The 16944-nt window shown below is 38.6% G+C and overlaps 2 protein-coding genes and 1 long non-coding RNA gene across 5 annotated transcripts in view; 1 reads left to right on the plus strand and 2 right to left on the minus strand.

Annotated features, from left to right (window-relative positions):
• The first annotated feature begins 240 nt into the window (after positions 1 to 240).
• Positions 241 to 9262, plus strand: arpc5la (actin related protein 2/3 complex subunit 5 like a). The gene is given in 4 exon segments (NM_200578.2): positions 241 to 566; positions 3980 to 4052; positions 8204 to 8380; positions 8473 to 9262. Coding segments are annotated over 4 exon segments (453 nt in total). The 5' UTR covers positions 241 to 426; the 3' UTR covers positions 8536 to 9262.
• LOC147835768 (uncharacterized) lies at positions 5892 to 6725 on the minus strand. Its single transcript, XR_015498342.1, has 2 exons — positions 6213 to 6725; positions 5892 to 6101 (listed from the first exon to the last, which is right to left on the minus strand). It is a non-coding gene; the product is annotated as an uncharacterized LOC147835768 (long non-coding RNA).
• Positions 9263 to 14445: 5183 nt separating the features above from the next.
• The window catches only part of golga1 (golgin A1), a 51854-nt gene continuing 49355 nt past the window's right edge, over positions 14446 to 16944 (minus strand). For 2 of the 3 annotated variants that reach the window (XM_087262982.1, XM_087262981.1), the window contains one exon: positions 14446 to 15839. In XM_087262982.1, the coding sequence (XP_087119108.1) occupies positions 15762 to 15839 (78 nt within the window). In that variant the 3' untranslated portion in view covers positions 14446 to 15761. 3 annotated transcript variants of the gene reach the window in all.

Genomic DNA, 16944 nt, shown 5'->3' on the forward strand with positions numbered 1-16944 from the left:
CTCTGTTAAACATCATTTGGGAATTATTTCAAAAAGAAAAAGAAAATCAAAGGTGGGGGGAGGTTAGGGGGGCTAATAGTTCTGACTTCAACTGTATGTGGAGGGTGGAATATTTCAGCAAAGCCATCGAACTCCCATCGCTGCATCACAGGAAACGGAAACTCCGTGTCCCAAGCGTAACTATGCTGTGTAATTCCGCTTCCGCCCCAGTCGGGATTTTCGTCCGCTCTGCAGGAATGTGTGGTGGAGATGCTCGGGCCGGTGGAGAAGGAACAGCCGCACCTTCCTGCTGACAGATGAACCTTCGACCGGCGGCGGCCCGTGCCTGAGGGAAGCGGACACACGCGCGCACCCCACCCGTCCCGCCACCGCGCTTTCCCGGACTCCCCCAACCGATAGATCGACTGATTAAAGCGGCTCCTCCTCATGGCGAAAAACACCCTGTCCTCACGGTTCCGGGGAGTCGATATCGACGAGTACGACGAGAATAAATTCGTGGACGACCAAGACGAGGCGGCCGAGCAGCAGGGACCGGACGCGTGTGAGGTGGACGATCTCATCAGGCAATATCCTTCAGAATATTTGTGCTTATTTACTCCTTATGCTGATGGAAAAATATGTAGAAAATTAGTCTGGGGGAGGTTATCTCTTATTGGGTCATCCATAAACAACACTGTCCTGATTTAGATGTTCCTCGTACATTATTGACGCTTTAGGTTTGGAGAAATTGAGGAATAGACATTTATTTGACAGGTGTATCGTTAGTTATTTTGTTTTGTGCTGTTCCTATTAAGAAGTAGAATAATACAATTTTTTGCTGTTAAATATTATAAAGTGTATACTTATATTATTGTTTGTTTAAATATTTTCAGTAATATTTAGGTTTGTTTTTATTTTCGGTTTAGTTCACTCCAAATGATATATCAATTCTTACTTAAATACAAAGATGTAATATAAATTAATTAATGGTTAAATTAAACAAACTAAAGTATAATGTTGCATGATTTGTTTTATACTTAAGTGCTGCTTTAATATTTATATATATATATATATATATATATATATATATATATATATATATATATATATATATATATATATATATATACACACACACAATAAAAATATTTAGTTTTAAAGTGCATTTACCTATTTTGCCATACAATAAGTTTTTCTTGCATGCACTGAATCTTTATAGTAGTAAATTAAATATATATTTTTAAAAATGGTTTATAGGTTTTATTTTTTTATTAGGATATTTTGCTAGTTTCAGTTTGGTTTGCTTCTATTTTGTTTATTTTGTTGTTATGTTAATTTATGAGCATTTCCAGCATTATGGATGTGACATTTGCAGTAAAAACTCAACACATAAATTCAAAGAGAAAGTACATGTTAACATTATATTGAAACATCTTATTATATTTTCCAGAGCAGCTAACCACAGAGTGATGAGATCAGAAAGATATCAATCTGTAAACATGTTTTGTACTTTAAATGAGGAAAATAAACATGCGTTGAGGATGTGACCAAAAAATTCAGCAAGTTTACAGTATACAACATACTTTGTAGAAGAAGAAATTCTATTGAATTAAACTGCACAACCCAAAAGAAGTAATGTTAATCAAAAGGAGAAGAGTTGGCTCACTACAGAGCAACCATGATTGGTTTAAATTTATTTATTTATTTATTTATTTTTTACATTTTTGCATTTATGAGGAAAAAGTGCCTTTATGGATGTGATGTCTCTCTGCTATGGAAGTGACATGTAAAATGTCCACTTGTGTGACTTTGGTAAATCAAATTCTAATAGTTTGAAAACACTGACAGAGACAGTTTTAAGTATTTTTAATGTATTGTAAAATACTTGCTTAAAAAAAAAAAAAAAAACTTTTGGTGTATTTTAATGAAAACCTAATTTTTTTTTTGTTTCATGGCAAGGTCTACATTTGCATGGAATTGCTCATATATAGTTGTTAAAATAATATTAAGTTGTATATTTGTATGTTTCAATATTTATTTATTTTTTTACGTTTTCTTCTGTAGAGTTTTTAGCTACCATTTATTTGGTTGACCACTGATTACTTTGTTATTATGATGAAAAAATATTTATAATAATAATAAATAATTATAGGTAATATATTCTTATTAGTTAGTTATTGACCTATTGTCTTTGGTCCTTCCATAATGTTTAGCAAAGACTCATTTAGTTGATTTCAGTATTGAATGCACATCATTTAGTACAGTAAATTGGTGGCTTGAAATGTTACGTTTTTCTATTTACATTAGATTTTTAAATAACCTTGAAGATGACAGGGTCATTCAGTTTTGTTATGTTTTTAAATAAAATGTCAAAGTTTCTAAATCAGAAAGTAAACAATTTAGTTTCTGAGAAAGAGAAACTGAAGAGAAACTCTCTTTCCCTTTAACTGTGTATATGATGTCATTTATTTAATCAGGTCATCAGCGTTTGTGACTTGAATGATCCATTTTTGGTGCTTTAAAGAGGTCTGAGCGTGATGTCTTCCTCCTCACTAATATTAAAGATATGAACTGTCTATTTGGGTCATCAGTAAATGAACTACTCCATTTTAAAGGTTTGTTTTGGCAATTTTTTTTAATATTTGTGACTTTTTCATTTGAATTATTGTGCAGATGATCAGGATGTTTACACAAAAAGAATGATGCTTCTACAGATAATCAAAGTTAGCACTTTTCCGAGAATTTAACCCACAATTGATTTGTTTATAGTTGACTCTGCATTAAAAGTTCTTTTCACTTTTGTTGTCATACGTTTGGGGTAACTTTTTCCTTATGCAGTTTTGAAAAGTTTTGCAGAAATTTTTGTCAAAACGATTGCCATTTACAATGACCTTCGAACAACTAAATGCTATAATTTACATTCCAGGCCACCAAGGGGCGATGTCATTTTGTGAAGAATCAGTTGCTGCGCACATATTAGGGTTTACCGCTATGGATTTTTTCTATTGGCCCGATTGGGCCAGTGGCTCAAATTTTCACTTGCCCTGCCAATATTTTCACTTTAAAAAAAAAAAAAAAAAAAAAAAAAAAGTTAATAGCTATTTCTTAGCCACATATATTTAAAATGTGTCAAAAATCTGTGTGAATCTAGAATTAAAATATTTTTATAACACTAATGAATGTATAATGTACAAAATTCAAAGTGTTCTGCAAACAAAAAGAGCAGTATGGAAAATCTGCAGGTATTTTATTGCAAATAACAAAAGGTGGCTGACCTGCCAAACTGATGGCAAACTGTGCAAAACTTCACTTCATTATTTTTGTCATGTTGTACCCATGTAAATGTCTGCTTCCAGGATGTTAGAAACAAACATTTCTTTTATCCTTATAATTTGATGTTGCTGTCTCTTCGTTGTACTGCTTTTTACCAGGTTACGAAAAAAAACAACTTGCTCATAACATCCAATCAGATAAGATTGGTGTTTATGACATCACAGAGACAGCAGCATTTAATTGCGTAAAAGCACAAACTGTATTTCGATTCTAAGACAATGAAAATCTATGAAAATTGACAAATAGCTGCAGACAGATTCAACTTTAGAGACAAAGCAGCACCAATCGGGCCAGTAACAATCCTGTCTACTGTCCCGGGCATCTTGCACTCTGGCCCCGGGCAGTCCTTGTTGTTCAGTCCTGCATATGGTCCTGTAATGTCATTGTTTTGACAATATCTTCTTTTTTTCTTCACAAAAATGTGTTCTTTGAAATCATTTTCCCCTAGGTTTGTTTACGGGCACGCAAAACCCTCAAGAAAATAACAGCCAAACCCAGTGAGCAGTGAGATCAAGATCAGATATGTTCAAACTGATCTCCAGCATTTCTTTCCAAACTATTTGAACTATGCAAGAAACATTTACTCTAGATTTCAGAATGCTCTTCTGGCTTTTTTTTAAAAGTGACTGTCTGATTGGTCAGCTTTTCTTAACTAACTGTGATGCACAGGGGACATGATGACAGCATTTCACATCGCCTTGAGGAATCCACCAATCAACTCCAAGAATCCAGCAGTGAAAGTAAGAGCCCGTTTCTCAGACAGTTTGATTTATTGCTTCGATGTTTAAGAACACTATATTTGGTGCCCTCTTATTGCAAAATAGACCATCATAGCAGGTATTTCACTATTTACCTAGAAATTTGTTAAGTTTAGGTCTCTGGATTCCTGGAAGCCTCACAAAACTGTGCTTTATGAGTTTTAGGTCATGCCCATCCCAGTGTTCAAATATGGCTGATTCTATACTATACACTCTAAAAAAAAATTGTATTTGACGGCAGTATCTAACTGTCTGTCTGTCTGTCGATTAAAGGCTGTTTTTTACTTCTGCGTCAAACGCCGGCGTATGCTATGGCGCTGACGCATAGCCCTTTGCCGTCGGCGTCGCTGACGTGCACCTCTCAAAAAATGTAACTACACGTCGCAACGACGCATAGCGTAAGCTCTGTGATTGGTCGGCTTGGTAGCGCTGACGAGTCTGGGCGGGACCGAGAGCCGCGCGAATGGTGCGAGCCTGATGGAGCGATTGTTTACAAGTGTTGAGTCCCGTGAAGGAGCTCCAGATGAAAAGTTTTGTTTTGTGTTTACCTCATAGTTAAAGTTGTTGCACGTCCGCCGGTTCCTGCCTCAAAATGAGCGAATTTGAGCCACTTGTACATCCAGGAAGTGCTCAGGAAAAGCAAAAAAGCAGCGAAGAAACTCGACACAGAGGAACATTTACACCTCACTGCCAACTAGTGTTTTGGAAGTGTTAATGCAGACCAACAGAGACAGCGCGCAGAAGTATAAATGCACAGCTACGCGCGTTGCATGCGCCGTGGGTTACGCCGGTCACTTGACGCAGAAGTATAAACCAGGCTTAAGTGCAGCATAAATAGTTGCAGTCCCATTGAGTTCATGTGAATATTGAAAAAGATCGTTACACTTCTAGTATTTATAAAATAGTAGGTGACAAGTAGCTAGATGACCCACTAACTCCAGCAAGATTGTTAAGTATGCTTAGATTGACTTAGTTAAAATTGGTATTGATTACTCATTGTTGTGCTATTCAAATAATTATGATGAATGTCATTCATAATTTTTGATAAAATCTGAGAATTCTCTGAAGCCGGCTTTCCATTGCACACAACGTTTGAACATGACTGTCGGAACATGCCCCCATGTGGCAGTCGCACAGAATTTTCAGTTCTGATATGCACCATGGTAGAGAAGCCGTTCTTGCAGTGTCCGAAATAAAGCAGTGCAAAAGCAAGAGCCACTATTCACTGTGCATTCAACATGGTTGAATGACTAAATACTAGAAACTCATATACCGCTAAAAAATACTGGATTATTTATGAATAGAAATGTTTTTTAATAAAGACTTTTTTTTCATTCAAAAAATACAGAAAAACACTCCTCTAGTTTTCATCTCGCGCGCACAGACCTGCTTGGACAACATTGAAATACATCACATCCGGTCGGCTGGTTGCATACGGTCTAGTCCAGGGGTGGGCAAACTCGGTCCTGGAGGGCCGGTGTCCTGCACAGTTTAGCTCCAACCCTAATCAAACACACCTGCTTATAGATTTCTTGTGATCTTAAAGACACTGATTAGCATGTTCAGGTGTGTTTGACTAGTGTTGGAACAAAACTCTGCAGGGACACCGGCCCTCAAGTATCAAGTTTGCCCATCCCTGGTCTAGTCGCAGGAGTATTTCAACTGATCCACAGCTCAATTCGGATCCAAATTGTCAGCATACGGAGATGATCGAAACTTCACACAGCTCCCAGACTACTCTCCATTGGAAATGAATGACTTCTTGTCTCATTTGTCATGTGCAGTGGAAAGGAGGCTTGACTAGGCATGGGACAATAACAGTTTTCTGCGTTTTGTATACTGCGGTTTGGAAAAGTCAGGGTTTTAAAACCGCCAAAATTTTCTGCTATACCAATCCTAAGATATATGAAAGATTTTTTATTTCCATTTTTATAGTTTATAGAAAATAAATCCAAAGAAGCTTTTTTAACTGTGAATAAATCTGTTTCTAAAACTAATGATTCACTTGAACTATTTAGCCTGACATGTTTACTGCTCCAAAATATTTTAAAAGTTTCTCAGAGTAAAATACATTGTGTTCAAATTGGAAAAAAAAGTTCAAAAATACCTTATTTTAGAGCAGAAATTACAATATCGTGAAACCGTGATATTTTTATCCAAGGTTATCATACTGTCGGAATATTATACCGGCCCATGCATAGGCTTGACCTACATCAAGCCTCATTCACACTACGAGCAACTCACAGTGGCAAATCGTCAAGCGACCGTTCATTTTAATGAAGAGTGAGCGACTTCCGGTTACCTACGTGACCGACAGCAACCTTTGTTGAGCAGGGGGGCGTGTCTAGCAACGCAACAGAGTTGAGAATCCTTCAGATTTATGCAAATGAAGAGCAACTTTCTTGAGCGACAGCCAATAGGAGCACCAGTAGACCTCATGTAATCTTCTCTTAACTCACTCAGAGGCCAGTTGTAGTCTTCAAACCTACACAGACCTACATTTGCAGCAGATTGCCACCCAGAGCGACAGGCAGCTACAAAGTCGCTGCTAGTGTGAATGAGGCATTAGAAAGTAAGGGTCATGACGAGTTGGGTCAGAAAGGTACCAACAACGTTGGCAAAATAGTCCATGAATACTTATATGCTTTTGTGTGTAAAAAAAAAGAAAAAAAAAAATAAAAAAAAATATATATATACATATAGACTTTATTCTTTACAGCAGGGGTGTCCAAACTTGGTCCTGGAGCATATTTTAGTTCCAACCACAATTAAACACACCTGAACCAGCTAATCAAGCTCTTACTAGGTATACTAGAAATTTCCAGGAAGTTGGAGGTCAGCTATGCAGGACACCGGCCCTCCAGGACCAAGTTTGGTCACCCCTGCTCTACAGCATCAGTTCAATTTGTGTGTGAATGGTTTTAGGCCCCGTCCACACGAACAGGGATCATTTTAAAATGGCGGCTTTTTCTATGAGTTTTGGTTGTTCGTCCACACACAATTGCAAAATGGGGTCTCTGAAATCGAAACTTTTTGAAAACTCCTGTCAGAATGAAGATTAAAAAAAAAAAAACACGGTGGTCTGTGTATTCTTGTATCTATCAAAATGTTTATGCTCATCCGCACCATCATTTCTTTTGTGTGGTGGCAGAGTGCACCGCAATCTCCATTGTTTACAACAGGGGTTTTCAAAGTGTGAGGCGCGCCTCCCCTGGGGGGCGCCAGAGTATGTCAGGGGAGGCGCGGGAAAAAAATATTATATAATAAAAATATAATTATTAAGTTATATTATATATAATAATATATTATTATATGTATATTTTATTATAATTAAACGTTTTAATTAAACAAAGCTAAAAAAATACGTCAAAAATAAGAAAACCTTTTTTACCCAGAAGGCCATAGCTGTGAATTCGCTTCTGTTTGGCAAGCCCGCCAAGACAGGTATATGCCTGCTAATACAATGGATTGGTTTCTGAGACCCCCCGATTCAAAGCCTTCAAGTTCAGGGCTTAAACCCAAAAGACGACGGTCTGATGATCAGTATTTGAGTTTAGGATTTACGTGGACAGGACCAACTGATGAACCACAACCTTTTTGTGTGGTTTGTCAAGATATTTTGGCTAATGACAGCATGAGACCCGCTAAACTTCGGCGACACCTTGAAACCAAGCATGATGAGGTAGCAGGAAAACCTCCAGAATTTTGTGTGTGTGTGTGTGTGTGTGTGTGTGTGTGTGTGCATGTGTGTGCGTGCGTGTTTGGGAGGAGGGGGGCGCCAATGGATAAGTTGTGTCAAAAGGGAGGCCCACTGTCTTAGACTTTGAAAAACCCTGGTTTACAAGATGTGCATCTGTGCAATGGCGGATGGGTCATGTTGGGTCAAGGGTCAAGTTCTGATTTCTCAACATGACTTTACAATTAAGAGTTTATCACCGCAAGTTGCTTTGACTAGCTCTTGACGGTGCTTCACAATGTGCCCGTTTTTGCATTTTCATGTGGACAAAATTTAACAATGGATGTGTGGACAAGATTTTTTTGTTTAATGGAGGAAAAATAATGTGTGGACATCCTAAGACAGCTTAGTATAGATTCCCCTTTTAATTAGTGTTGTGCGCCTCCTCTTCTCTCAGGAGCGGGCACAGGCGGTGGTGTTACGAGTGCTGACTGCATTTAAAAGCAGCGATATTGAGCCAGCGGTAAAGTCTCTGGACAAGAACGGAGTGGATCTGCTGATGAAGTACATCTACAGAGGCTTCGAGAAGCCCACAGACAACAGCAGTGCCATCCTGCTGCAGTGGCATGAAAAGGTCAGTCTTGGAAGAGGTCTGATTCTTTTCTTCTTCTTTTTTTTTTCATTTAAAACATTTATCTCTCTTTTTGTCTTCATATTCTCACTCAGGCTTTCGCTGTGGGGGGCCTGGGGTCCATTGTACGAGTGTTAACTGCAAGAAAATCTGTCTGAGAAGCTGGACGAATGGGAGTGTTAACCAGCCACGGGATTTCTTAGACATGGACAACTTCTCCTCTCTCACAATTTAACCTTATCTGGGGGAAAACCACTCATGCCCAACCGCCTATTTCACGAAAAAATACTGTATGATATTTAATGTAAATTATTGATTCTTCAATATGTTATTATGGAAGACACTACTCGACTTATGAAGGTGAACGATTGTGCGACAGTCTGTGAACTGCAACAGAAGGACGGTGATGAGACTTGGCTTTATAAGCCTTGAGCTGCAGTTTCAGGACATTAAATACTGTGATTAATATGAAAGTTGTATTTGCTTGTTCTTAGTTGGCACTCTCGGATGTGTAGTTCTCATTTTTTTCAGTTCCAACTCTCATTTTTTTTCTTATTGTACAGAAAGAGGATAATGTTTAATATATATAGTATTTAGGTCAGGGGTCACCAACCCTGTTCATGGAGAGCTACCTTCCTGCACATTTCAGTTGCAGCCCTGACCAAACACACCTGTTTGTAATTATCAAGTTCTGCTTTAGGTTCTATTAATTGGTTCAGGTGTGTTTGATCAGGGTTGGGACTGAACTCTGCAGGAAGATAGCTCTCCAGGAACAGGGTTGGTGACCCCTGATTTAGGTGGTGAAATTTTGGTTCAACTCGTAGTGTGGGGTTGAGTCGGGTTATTGTGAAGTGCCTGGTGCAATAAAGGACATTTAAGAGTGTATTTTTTTTTGTTTTTTTACAGATCAACATATACTCATAGATACACTTTGTTTACACAGCCTCAGTTTACATCAAGACTGTCTTACAGAGCATAGCTCCCACCCTAATTAAACTGACCAAAAAAGCCAGTTAAAGATCTTCAGGTCTAGCTAAAACAAACTTTTATGCTGTTTTCACACCAAACGCGGTACGCGTGGTGATTTGCGATATTCTTCTGTAAAGAGCCGCGTGAACACTAAGTTTGCTTTATTTGTGCGTCAAAATTCACTGAGCAATAGATGCTGATTTGCATCATGGGCAGTACTTCTGTCTGCCCGGTGACTGTAGCTTTGTTGCTTAATGGCTAACATGGAATTTTTTATTTTTATTAATGCATATGTAACCCCGCCGGTCCTACCCAACTCGATCCGAGATGGTATCGAACCGACGACATTCCGTATGGGAGTCGGTTGCTCTAAAAAGGAGGCTAAAGACCATGGCCTCTAGCATCTGACACTAGAGCACCTTTAGAGGTCAGAGGAGTGAGGTTTACCTGCACAGCACTCACTAGCTGGCCTCCGCTACACTCACCCCCCTAAGCCTCACTCCCATCCGGGTCACGGCACCAATGTAACCCTGCTGGTCCTACGCCACCCAACCCGCTCCGAGCTGGTATCGAACCAGCGACCTTCCACATGGGAGTCGGTTGCTCTACCAAGGAGGCTAAAGACCATGGCCTCCAGTATTTGTCGTTTACCTGCACAGCACTTAGTAGCTGGTCTCCGTCACACATATCATGGAATTTATTTGGTAAATGTGTTTCCTTCATAGGTAATGCACATTTGCAATCTTTATGCACATCTTGGTGTTTCTATTAAGCAATTTTTATGCAATAATCCAAAATGCCCATAAAACCAGGTGCAAGGAAACATAGCTTATAATTGAACCCAGTGTATCCCTGCAGAACACTCCATGTAAATTACACACTTTTACACAGATGTTCATGTGATGTGAAATAAGACAGGAGTCGCCAGACCAGCCATCCATCTTTTATTGCTCCTGGATCCAGTTCCTAAAAGCACATGCTATTGTATGTCAATAGAGTGAAGGAACAATCTTGTAGGCCACAGGTGTCAAACTCAGTTCCAAAAGGGCCGCAGCTCTGCACAGTTTAGTTCCAACCCTAATTAAACACACCTGATCAAACTAATTGAGTCCTTCAGGCTTGTTTGAAACCTACAGGAAAGTGTGTTGGAACTAAACTGTGCAGGGCTTCGGCCCTTTTGGAACTTAGTTTGACACCCCTGTTGTAGGCTAATCGGCTGCTAGCATAAAACTGGTTTCCTTGATAAAATCCCTATAGACCAATTACCAACCTACGTCACACGGGTCCCTGGTTGCAAAAAACAGACATGCTGCAATGGGAAAGATGTCGTGTTTTGCGGTAGGATGCCGAATTCCGAGTCCAAAAATGGAAAACTTAACTTTTACCATACACCACACACTGCTTTAATACCAACTGCAGACGTCTTCGGCTCAATGGGAGCTGAATGAAGTGAGGAGCTAATTAGAAATGCTCTGCAGTTCTCATGTCATATCAGGTCAGTTCACGCTATGCTGAATCATACACATCACTCGTTTTTGATTACAGAAATGATTTCAGCAAAAACAGTTACATATGGTGAATTAAACTGCGGACACTGAATGCTAAAAATGAAACGTGAAAGTTACGTTGATTAAGGTAAACTTGGTTTTATATTCACACATTGATTCAGTAACAACTTGTGACACATTCCCTATATTGTTTACCACGACACTATGAATATTTGGCCTGAAATAACCTGCAAGTGTGACTTGAAAACAATAGCACTGTTTATATGACTGTGAACAATGTTGTACTTTGATAGTCATTGGCTGCTGCTAATATTATTTCGCTATTTAGAGTTTGCAAATAATATTCTTATGAAATTATATTATTAAGGATAAAGTCTGAATGTGCAAATATAAAACCAACTTTACCTTTATGTGTAGATTCACATACCCAGCTGTACAGGTGAAGTTCACTGTCAGAATGCAGTTGTTTTGCGTGTTGGTGATTAATTACCCAGGCCTTGTATAACGTTAGCTCCGTCTTGTTTCCTTGTCTTTGGCTAGGCGGAATCTCGGTGTTTAGCTCTTGAATCTGGCCATCATGGAGCATTATTTCTTGCACATGACCACAAAGAACAAAATTGTTGGCATCTAAAGACTTGTAGACCTTTAACTTCTCTTGTAAAATCACCCGGAGCCGCAATGAGATTGTATATTTCGGGCTGGATGCTTGGTCACTTCGTCTTATCCAATATTCATTGGGAGAGTGCTATCGCAAATGGAGCTGTCAGATAAACGCCGCTCACTTTAACATTAATTTAGCTGAATCACTGTGCTTGTCACTGGGTGACGAGCTGTTATAATATGCTGTAAGCATTATGTAAATAATATGCAAGTAATATATCTTATTTCTAAGACAACAACAAACTCTGCACCTCATCTGATGTCATTCCCTCGCTGTAAATGCTAGGGCTCCTGGTTGCTTTCTGCCACCTCCCTGCGCGCGCATCCTGAATGATTACAAACATGGTAATTGGTCTATAGGATTTTCCCATAGGCTTTTTGAAAATTGCAAATAATAAGCTCTGTGTTAAAACATTGTTCATTACACTTACACGTTTTGTCTAGCCGGATAATCCTCACATGAAAATACAACTTTGAGTACTTTTGGATTTAAATGCAAACGCAAGAACTAAAAAGTTAACATTAGGCTAAAAACACGAGCCCTCGGGACACTATGATTTTATATAAAATTAAATTTGTCATAGGAATAAAATTCAAATGAATGGCAGCTTGGACCCGGAAACAGTATTACATACGTCACCAACACGTCACCACTTAACAAGCGGATGGTCTTTTACTGATAGCAGGCACGTGCACACATAGGGCTCAACCTGTGTAGTGCACATGCCCTTTTTAGTCTTGGATAAAAAGTGCCCTTCCAAAATGATCAAAAGTGCCCCCGCGACGCGGCACACCTTTGGTCCCGCCCTTCAGTAGGCGCGCGACAACACCGCTCTTGAGTACGCGCACGACAACACAGCTGATCAGTACGCGCGCAATAACACCGCTCTTCAGTACACGCGCATCCACTCTGCAGATCTGCAGCACCCTCCAATCCCCCCCCAACCACCACCACCCTCCAATCCCCCCCACCCCCCCCCCCCACCACCCTCCAATCCCCCCCCCCCCCCCCCCCCCCACCACCACCACCCACCCACCCACAGGTCACCTGGCACTCTGATCTGCAGCTACAGTACAAATCCCCAAACATGGCAAAGCATGATGGACTGTTACTATCCATCATAAAAAAAACGTATTTTTTATAATTACTTGTGTATAGCAGTCCCACAACATTCTGACACTCGATGACACTGAAACACCCTGTCAGAAAAGTCTAGTGGCTGGGAATGAGCTTTTTAAAGTGTCTGCTATAATGTTAATGTTGTTTTTGTGTGTTTACATGAATGAATATGGCCACTGTGTAAAAGCACAGTACAGTTACGATCTTATTGCCGCATTATATCATCATGATAACATAATACATGCCTTCAGTGATTTCCTGAAGATAAATCCCACAAAATAAAGCAACTGTAATAACTACAGCAGTCATCATCATAGATCTCATATGAAGCAGAGATCGTGATGACATGTGCAGGTGCTGTAGTTATGTCCCATTTCTTAGGGGTACATTTTGAAGCCCTTCCACTTCACACTCGGTTTCAAGGGCCAAGGGGAAGGGGTACAAAAATAGAATTGCGATTGGGCCTTAGTAATGAAGAGTATTAAAAAAAAAAAAAAAACTAAACATGTAAAAATGTTTTAACATCTAAAAATAAATCAAAAATCCCATTTACAAAAATCTCAACAAATATGTCTGAGAATTTCTGTGATTTCTACAGATTCCATGTGCTCCTGCTCATCAGTGTATAATAAATGGTTTATCTCCAAGAATATGGTCACTACCTAGCAGTGGTGTAAAGTACTTAAGTAAATGGACTTCGTTACCTTACTTGAGTATTTTTTTTGGCTACTTTGTACTTGTACTGAGTAATAAAAATATAAGCAACCTTTACTCTTTACTTGACTACATTTTTTGATTGAATACATGTACTCTTTACTCCACTACATTTGAACAGACGCTTATAGTTACTCGTTACATTGTGATTGTAAGCGACAAGTTAGCATTTCTATCTACCACAGCTAATTTCTTGGGCGGATGAGGCAATATCGCCATCTGCAGGCTGCTGAAGGTACTGTATGCTATTTATGAGCTAAATCACGTGAATTAGCAGCTTGCCAGGTGTTTAATTAGCGAAGTCGGCACATCAAGCAGTACCAGCACTGATGATCCATGGCCTTATCTGAAAGAAATGTTTTCATTTGCCGATGTGCAGAATGGCTCTTACAGGATGCAGTGTCTACTTCATTTGCCACAAACCACGAAAATAAGTGCTTTTAAGAATTTATCGTAAAATTTGAGAAAATACATTGAAGTAAGAGTATTTAATGTTAATTTAATGTGAATTAAGTGCATTTAATACAGTTACTGATATGGTAAAAACCACTGCAACACGACATGACTATGAATCACATGAAAGTCAGCTCAGATTTTTTTTACTACGTTTTTTTACTACTTTTTTATTTATTGTTTGTGCCATTTTGAACATTTGAGGTTGAGACTTTTTGTTCTATTTTTTTAAATCTATTTTGTTCTGCCATTTTGAAACATTGAGGTGTTCAATTTAATTTCAATATCAGGAAATAAAACCTTTCTTAGTGTTCTTTGAGCCTACATTCAGTATGAGTAAAATACTTAAGTTCTTTTAAAATCGGATACTTTTACTTAAGTCTTATTGGAATTGGCGACTTGTAACTTGTATTGGAGTAATTTTTACTGTAAGGTACTCAAGTATGGTTTTCAGGTACTCTTTACACCTCTGCTACCTTGTAAACAATATTGAAATCCATTGGCAATTATTGATATAATGTTAATTCTGTTTTAAAATGATTAAAAAATGTCTCCCATCACTTTCAGATCCACTATTAAAACCCAAAACACCACAGTCAGCACTGCTAAACACACCGAAAGCACAAATGCTTCACCAGACAAAGTCACTAAGAAAGATTTTAATTTTTTAATCAAGTTTTGATGCTCCTGACAAACCATGAACTGAAACCAAAGTAAGGATTGTAGTGGTATTTTGCTGAAAACAGAGGCAATGGGATACTGTGATGATGGCTACAGTATCATAACAAACGAAATATGAATACAGTTGTAAATAAAAAAAGTGCATTTTTTGGATGTTTAAATAAAAATATTATTCCTACAATGTTCATACACAGGGCGTTTATCAGCATTCTCCAATAGGACTCCAGAGAACCTTCATTTACAGCACGGTTAGCTTCGGAATTTCATCAGTCCATACATAAAACAGAAATTCTTTGGGTTTCTTTTTTTTTCTAAAAACAGGAAACATGGTTTTTGTCCCGTAGAGGCTCAATTCAGCTATTTTCACCAGAAGTTTTCATTCGATGTTTAAACCTTAGTGCTGCTGAAGTGTTAAAACACACAAAATGACACAGTCCTGACAGCAAAACACTGACTTTTTCCCTTCCGCAGGATTTTATCGACTTATTCTCGGAGAAATAAATGCAGCTGACAGTATTTTAAGGCTTCAAGTGTACTCAAATGCTTCAGTATACACTCAAAACCAAAGTACAATCAAAGCATTCAGTATAAGGCATGCATGCTCGTTTCCTCAATCTGTGCATATATGCCTCTATATTACAGTTTCAAGCCCACAGTGAAGAATCTCACACACATACACACACAGATTTGAGAGTAATGACTGTGTAGGATGACAAAAACGTATTTTAGGTCTCCACCGATTTATAATCCCTCTCATCATCACTTATATACAGTATTCCCAAATATAAATACTTGTATGGAATGTATGGATTTGTAATTTACACATAAAAACGAGATTTAAAGTAATGTTTCATGACACCCATTCCTGATTTTCACTGACGTTTTGGAGGATCATTCTCTTCATGATTGGCCCAGCCTTGATTTCACAGAGTTAAAATAATCGAGTCAATACAGGATGTTGGAAAAAGCGATGATTGTTTTTTGTTTTTGTTTTGTTTTTTTAAGCAGATGAAACTTGAGTTCATTTCATTAGACGACGAAACTCCCCAAGTCACAAAAAGACGATGTTCATAAAGCCTTGGTTTTCAAGTCCCTGCAATATTTTAGCGAAAAAACGCAGAGTTGTTTGTGTGTCCCGTTCTTTTAAAGGGCGTGAGCTACATAGCAACTGTTGAGGCAGAGACTGAAACTGCCGAGTCAGCAATTGTTCCCTTTTCTACTGAGATCATTTACTGTTCCCTCTTTCACCTGGTCTCAGAGATGTGCCGTTTTGGGTTTCTCAGCTCCAGCTTGATGTTCCTGAGATGGAAGGTCGTATGATACCTTTGGGTGAGGGCTTGGAACCAAACCACGACATCTGAAAAGCATACAAAACATCAGTCTCGACCAGTGCTTCAAAACGTAAGACACCTCATTTTCTCCGTGTGTGTTCTCCTTTAAGTGAAAACTTAAAGGGTCACTAAACACAAAAACACATATATTTTGAACTGTTGACAGTCTTAAAATGTGTCCCACACTGCTAAAACACTATTAGGACATAAATTTCACCAAAAAAAAAAAAGTGAAAATTGGTTGTTTTTGTGTTATTTCGAGCAAATTTGTTCTTCCGGTTTGAAACAAATTTTTTGAAGCTGCGTCACGCAGATTAGATCCTTGTGTGGATTCCAGTGTGTAGACTGGCTGTCTGTACCTGGGCGTGCTTTGTGACGTCTCTGAGTGTGAATAAAAAGTCTCGAAAATTTTAACTAATTGTTAAAAGGAAGTTAAGATTGTCCTTTTTTAACCTCTATCATGACATAAATCAACTTGCAACTGTCCTAAAATGAGAAAAAAGTAGGGCGGTTTCAGAGTTCATACCAAATTAGCAAGGTAATGTGATTTCAGTAAACAAGGCTTTATATAATCACATAACAGTTGCAAAATATCTCAAATTTAAACTAGCCATAAAACGAAAAGTTAATATAGTCCTTTTTTCACACTATCGTGATGTAGAGTACATCAACTTGAAACTGTCCTAAAATGTGAAAAAAGTAGGGTGGTTTCGGAGTTCATACCAAATTAGCAAGGTGATGTGATTTCAGTAAACGAGGCTTTTTTTCATGCCAAAACATTTTTAAAATGTCTCAATAATTTAAACTAGTCATGAAACAGAAGTGGGCGGCGCAGTAAGTAGTGCTGTCGTCTCAGCAAAAAGGTCGCTGGTTCGCTCCTTGGCTGGGTCAGTTGCCGTTTCTGTGTGGAGTTTGCATGTTCTCCCTGCATTCACGTGAGTTTCCTCAGGGTGCTCTGGTTTCCCCCACAGTCCAAAGACATGCGGTAAAGGTGAATTGGGATTAGTTAAAATGTCCGTAGTGTATGATTGTAAATGAGTGTGTGAAGTTGGCTGTTCATTCCGCTGTGGCGACCCCGGATTAATAAAGGGACTAAGCCAAAAAGAAAATGAATGAATGAATGAAACAGAA

Source organism: Danio rerio, chromosome 8 (assembly GCF_052040795.2).
Source record: "Danio rerio strain M-AB ecotype USA chromosome 8, GRCz13ab, whole genome shotgun sequence".
NCBI classification, from domain to species: domain Eukaryota; kingdom Metazoa; phylum Chordata; class Actinopteri; order Cypriniformes; family Danionidae; genus Danio; species Danio rerio.